Source organism: Capra hircus, chromosome 20 (genome assembly GCF_001704415.2).
Source record: "Capra hircus breed San Clemente chromosome 20, ASM170441v1, whole genome shotgun sequence".
Lineage (NCBI taxonomy): Eukaryota > Metazoa > Chordata > Mammalia > Artiodactyla > Bovidae > Capra > Capra hircus.
Window position 1 is genome coordinate 14,965,339 of NC_030827.1, and position 6,000 is coordinate 14,971,338.

At 45.2% G+C, this 6,000-nt stretch overlaps 1 protein-coding gene across 1 annotated transcript in view; it reads right to left on the bottom strand.

The window, feature by feature from the left end:
- RGS7BP (regulator of G-protein signaling 7 binding protein) overlaps positions 1 to 5,113 on the bottom strand; it is a 109,451-nt gene extending 104,338 nt beyond the window's left edge. The window contains exons 1-2 of the mRNA XM_013972744.2: positions 4,280 to 5,113; positions 3,196 to 3,362 (exon numbers count right to left, since the gene is read on the bottom strand). Of these exons, the coding sequence (XP_013828198.1) occupies positions 3,196 to 3,362; positions 4,280 to 4,444 (332 nt within the window). The 5' untranslated portion in view covers positions 4,445 to 5,113. The remainder of the gene's footprint in view (positions 1 to 3,195; positions 3,363 to 4,279) is intronic.

Consider the following 6,000-nt stretch of genomic DNA (forward strand, 5'->3'; position numbering starts at 1 on the left):
CTCAGAAGTCATTTTTGGAAGGAAGTTCAAGGAGACAGGGCCCAGAAAGCCAGCTACCCCTGTGCATACATGCATGCGCATACTCACACACACACAGAAACACCGAGCAGGGCCCCGCTTAGCTTGAACCTAGGAGAAGATCAGCATGGCGAAGGTACAGTAAAGAAAGAAAAGGCTGTACCCAAATGTCTGCTGATCTAAATACAATCTGAGAAAGTGTTTCCCTTGTGTCTGTGAAGAAGGCCTGTTTACCCAGGGCCAGCTAGTGAGAACCACACTCTGAATCTTCTTCTCTTGTGGTCACCATTCCTTGAGGACTTCAATTGGTCAGGGGTAGAAGTGATATAGCATTTGTGGCTTAATTCTTTTTTTTTTTTTTTTTAACTTTTAACCCAAACTATATTCCTCCCCGGAGAAACAAATTGGTGCTTAGATGATCACTATCAGGCAGGCATCTTGATGCATGCATGGAGAGCCAAGCTTTACTTTGTCCCATCTCATATCACTCTCACTAAAAACTACATATGTTGAAAAGAATAAACCCAATGAAAGGCAAGTGTTAATCATGGTAACAGTGATCACACCTTTTTAAAAACACTTATTGAGGTATCCTTTACATACTGTAAAATTCACTCATTCTAAGTATGCAAGTCATTGATTTTCAGAAAACATACAGTTGACAACTATCACCCTAACTCAAATTTGGATCATTTCCATCACCCCCAAAGATACCTCAAGCTCGTTTGCACTTACTCTCTGTTCCCACCCTAGAAACCACTAATCTGCTTTCTGTTTCTTATAGATTTGCTTTCTCTGAGCATTTCACTTAAACGGAATCATATGTGCTATTTTCTGACTGTCTTCTTTCATTTTACGTACTCTTTTGGAAGTTCATCTCTTGAGCACGTCTTAGTACTTCATTCCTTTCTCCCTGACATCTTTTTGAACAGCAGCATGATACGGAGGAAAGATCATGGTTTTCAGAAGCATGCACACCTGGGGCCAGATTCAAGTACCACTTTTTAGTTGTGTGACTGGGCAATTTGCTCAACCTCCCTGAAATCAATTTGTCAAATAAAAATACTAATCCTTCCCTCAGAGGATTATTCTGTCAATTAAATGGATTGTACCAGCCGACAATGGGCACTCAAGAAATCTAGTCTTTCTGTCTACATTCCCCAGGAATCATTGCTTTTCTTACCCCTGCATCCAATTGTAAAGTGAATCCTTCAGCCTCCCTACCAACCTTCACAGGAAGCCTGAAATGAGAGCCTGCATAACCAGCAATATCAGGAACAGAATTCCACCCAGGGGAATCACATCCTTCATTAATGGGGTCCAGATGGTGATGGGTTTAAGGGATTTTCCTCAATTATCTTGCTGTCATTTTTCAGAAAGGTTAAACTCTATCTCATTATTTTAAGGAGGAAAATGTTTCAACACCAGAACATTCAATAGCGTTAACCTTACTTTTGCAAGGCTCTAAGAACAACCCGTTTTCCCACGAATCCTTATAAACCTGCCCCAGTAACATTCCTCAAATAACATGTAAGTAAGTAGTGAAAGGCTATAATTCCCTGAGTTAATAAAATTCACCTCAAAGCCTCAAAACTTAACTGGTACCCAATAGCTGCAGACTCTTTCTTTCCTAAACCTTTAGAAGAAACTGAATTTCACATGTGTAGCAGAATAGACTAAACTGACCTCCTTGTTCATTTCTCCAGTACATCTTATCTGATTAGAACATGATCTCAATTTGAGGTCCAGTTCAAAGGAATCCTGGATATAAACCCATCATAAACTGTTAGACACACAGTTTACAAAAATGCAGTTCCTTAGCTCTGAGCATAAAACTCTCTGTTCTAAACCTGTTTTTCCTTCTGAACCGTTGTTTCTTTATAGACTTTAATCCACCATGATTCCTTTTTGTGTTTCTGATTGTTTTTCTCTCTTCTTCTCTGATACTTTTCACAGCTGTATTTCCTCCCCAAAATCCTTAAACACCTAGATTCACTCGCAGATTCACTTCTTGTAAAGTACAGTATAACAGACAAAACAGAAAAGGACAATAATGTTCAATACTTCTAACAAATAAAATAGGTTTGTAACATTTTATATGTCTCTCACTTCAAGGAGATTAGTAGAGTGTATCATTTTTCATCATATAAACTAGTTGTCAAATGTAAACTAGTTATTAACAGAGGTGACATACAGTTTTCTAATCTTTATATACCAATAACTGTCACCATATATATTAATGGCACTAAAGATAAAATGATCTACAACATTAGCATAAGAGTCAAACCAGAACTTCTACTGTGATATAATCATACTGATAACAGACAAACATATAAAGGCTAAATCCAGACTGAATCACACTTAAATCAATGTACCTGCATAAAGATTCCTGTGTTTCCTTGCTCTTTGTACTTATCTGAAATAGGAACTGTTGACAAAATCCACAATTAAATTTTCTCCCACTATTGAGAGATCAGGAGGAAGTGAGTGTGGTCTCAGGAGAGAAGTTTTCACTCACTGTCTTATCACCTAAAATAGGCATGAGAATCCATAAATGTGATAAAAAGAATTAAAAATAATTGGGGAAAGGAGCAAAAGCAGCTTAAATTTAGTTAAATTTGTGAATTTCCCCAATCCTGAAAAAGTTTTTCTGAAGTTCAAACTTCCCTTTCATACACTACAGTGAAGAGAGTAATTTATATCCAAGACTTTATTTTAGGGATCTTATTTTAAATGGTATCATAGGAATTTGACTCATGGTATAAATAGTAAATCTGGGATTTAGCAAAGATTTTTGTGCAGTACATGTTTAGCAGCAGATGACAAAATAATCTTGAGGCATGATGATTTAACTTCACTTTGGTGCAAAAACACCTTAAGCTCAAATTCCCAAATGTGGCCAGCATACTGAAAGTTAATTTTGAAAAGAAAAAAAAAAAAAGACACTTAATGACCCAAATATTCAATATATATACAAAAATCACACAACTTTTGGATTATAATTTGGCCTATAGTTTGTTCATAGCTCTCTAGACAATCCTGATCTCAGAGTAATTGGTTAAAACCTCACATTTGCAGTGATCATCTCTGAGGCTTTGATCACTCTAAATATCCATTGTGTGCCAGCATTCACACATCATATACATGAATTACCAAATAAAGCCAAGAGGCTCCTACCCCGAGATGGCAGCAAGTTTTTGGTGTGCCTGGCGGGCCATTTCACAGCCTTTGGTTCTTGTCTTGTGCATTTCCGCCCGGAGAGAGGGGCAGCTGACCGAGACGTCCCCAATGGAAATGACCAATTCTCGGTACAGGGCCACTTGCGTGTTGAACTCTTGCACAAGCTGGAAAAGAAGCGAGTTTCTTTCATAAGACATTTATCAACAGAAAGTTTGCTATTTTTTCCTACGTAAACAGAGGCTGATTTCACTGACCCCCAAGCCACCTCAAATCTCCTGCTAAAGAGCCTACAGAGTGTTTAAAGACTGGGACACAAAGATTGTTGTTCTCTTTGTCCAAGGCAAGTGTTTATTTTTCATCCCTAAGTCTTGTCATGGAAGTTCTATTTCCAGACCTACTTGCTCCCATTCGTTCAGACTCAAGTTTCTGACGATCGAGAGCATATTTGGAGAGCTACCATGCCACTCCCAGGTCACCAGAGAGTAATGCTGGCAATTCTCGCATAGAATGTTCCCCTCTACTACAGCTGGGATGTGAATTTGAATTGGCCTGTGGATTTCAAAAGGCCAAAGGTGGGTTGTATTAGGCAATCCGTTCACTTCCTGCCAGACCACTGAACAGTTTGGGCTCTGGTGTCTGACAGGAAGACCCGCCACAGCCTCTGCGCTGGAACCTTCCTCCCCTCCGCAGCGCCCTGTGCGTCCTGTTTGGGTTTGTTTGCTCCTGTCTCCCCACAATTCAGCACTCTTACCTTCCTAACCCCTCCCTCCCTGGTGAGCCAGCCAGTTCACCGAGTCTTTCGTATCTGCCATGCTCCGAGGGGTTAGAAGGATGACCTACAACCGCTGCCCCCAAGACAATCTCCGCGGCACTTCTTGGCGGGTCCATGACGACCCAGGTGTCACCCCGAATCTGGGGGACTGCAGATTTAAAAATAGTGCATGTACACGTGATCGGCATGGAGGAGATGAGGGTGGCGGAGTGGCTGGCACTCAGGCGAACGATTAACGGACACGATTCCCCCACATCTCCAAAGGGAAAAGAAAAGAAAGAAAAAAACAGAGACGTATTTTCCACCTACCATCTTGCAATCGTCCAGGGCTCGTTGGCTTTTGTGGGCGCTCTCGGAGCCGCTGCCCCTGCGCTCCCAGTCCCCGCTCTGCAGCGGGGGCTTGCTGATCTGGAAGATTGAGGAGCGGGTGGACCGGCTGGGGCGCTTTTTGCGCCCATTCGGTGCAGAACTCATGCATACACATCCACCAAGCCGAAGCCGCTGGTGCAGTGCGCCCCGGCGCGGGCGGCCCGGTCTTTGCCCTGCGAGCCGCCGCCGAGCAGCCGGAGCTGGGACCGAGGCGCAGCGCTCACAGGGTTGGCGCTGACTGCGCGGGTGGGTAACCTTCAGCTTGAAGGAGAGCCGGGGAAGCGCTGGCTGTGCCGTGCAGCATCGCTTCCACTAGCAGCGAGGAAGGGGCTCGGTCAAGTTCTGCTCAGCAACACTGCCGGCCCTGTCCCGGGAGCTGGGCGCTGGCGCGGGCTCGCACCGCTTTCCGCTCGGCATGGATCGCAAGGCTGGGCGAGAAGGAACACGCCGCCCGGCGGTTCCGAGTTTCCATTCAGATGGACAGTTTTCAAAAGCCTGCGCTGCCAGGTGGAGGGGGGCAGGGGGTGGGGGTGCAGTAAGGAGAGTGTCGCTCTAGCTTCGGGTGTCTTCCCACGGCGGCGGCGCTCCCCTCCCTCCCCAGTCACCAGGCCTGGAAGGGCTGGCTGTCCCCAAGCAGGCAATTGGTTCTAATCCGCTGTCTTGATCCCTCGTCTCCACGGGGCTCGCCTGTTTGAGGATCCCAAATGAATCCGTGGCGGGACTGGCAGACGCAGGGAATCAGTCCGGCTGACGTGGTTCGCGGCCCGGCGCATGGATAGGATGGGAATACTAATGTGATCCGTCCATACAACCCCCTTCCCCCTCCAGGGCTTATGCACTTATCCAATCAAATCCCCGGGAACATCAATTGCAATATTACTTCATCGGCTCTATTATTAGAAACGAAAAGTGTCATCAGAGTGGAGCACATTGCCACATGCTGGGACCTAAACCCAATTCCAGATCAACCAGTTTGGGCTTTAGGCCCTCGCCGTCAGAGACGTTCTGGGGCCACAGGCGAGCGGAGCCCAACGAAGAGGAAGTGAGATTTTTACCTCAGAAAGAAGATCTCTTGATAACAGTATTTTAAAATAGTTTTGTTTCCCTGGGTTTTGTTGTGTTTTTGTCTTTATTCGGCACGTACAGGGAGGGAAACCAGTAGCGGCGGGAGCAGAAGGCAAGAGGCCTTCAGTCAAACTGGTCCTCCAGCCACGCCATCCCATCCTAACTAGTGAAGTTCCTGGTCTTCCGTTCCGGAGGCTGGGTAACCAGCTCAGAGTTTCCCAGTGGGGGTCTGAGCAAGAGCCAACAGGCCTCCCTGGACACTGGAAAGGCTCAGTTCTCCTCTGTGGATCTCAGTGACTCCGAAACCAAAGGAGGTGGCCCATGAAAGGGGGCCCTTGGAGCGAGTTCCTTGGCCATTTAAGTTCACCCTTACCACTGACTTCCTAAGATTCTTCTGGAAGGAAGAGAGCTAGTGTGGGCATTCAACTCCAGTGCTCTGAGAATGCTTGTTCCCATGAACGGTTTGTTTGGAGGGGACAGACAAAGAAGTCTGTCACAGGGGACTAGTTACTTGTTCAAAAACCTAATGAAGAGCAAGACGGAAGTTTCTAGTCAGTCTTTTATGGGGTTATAGAGGGTATACAGAGAGGGAGAGC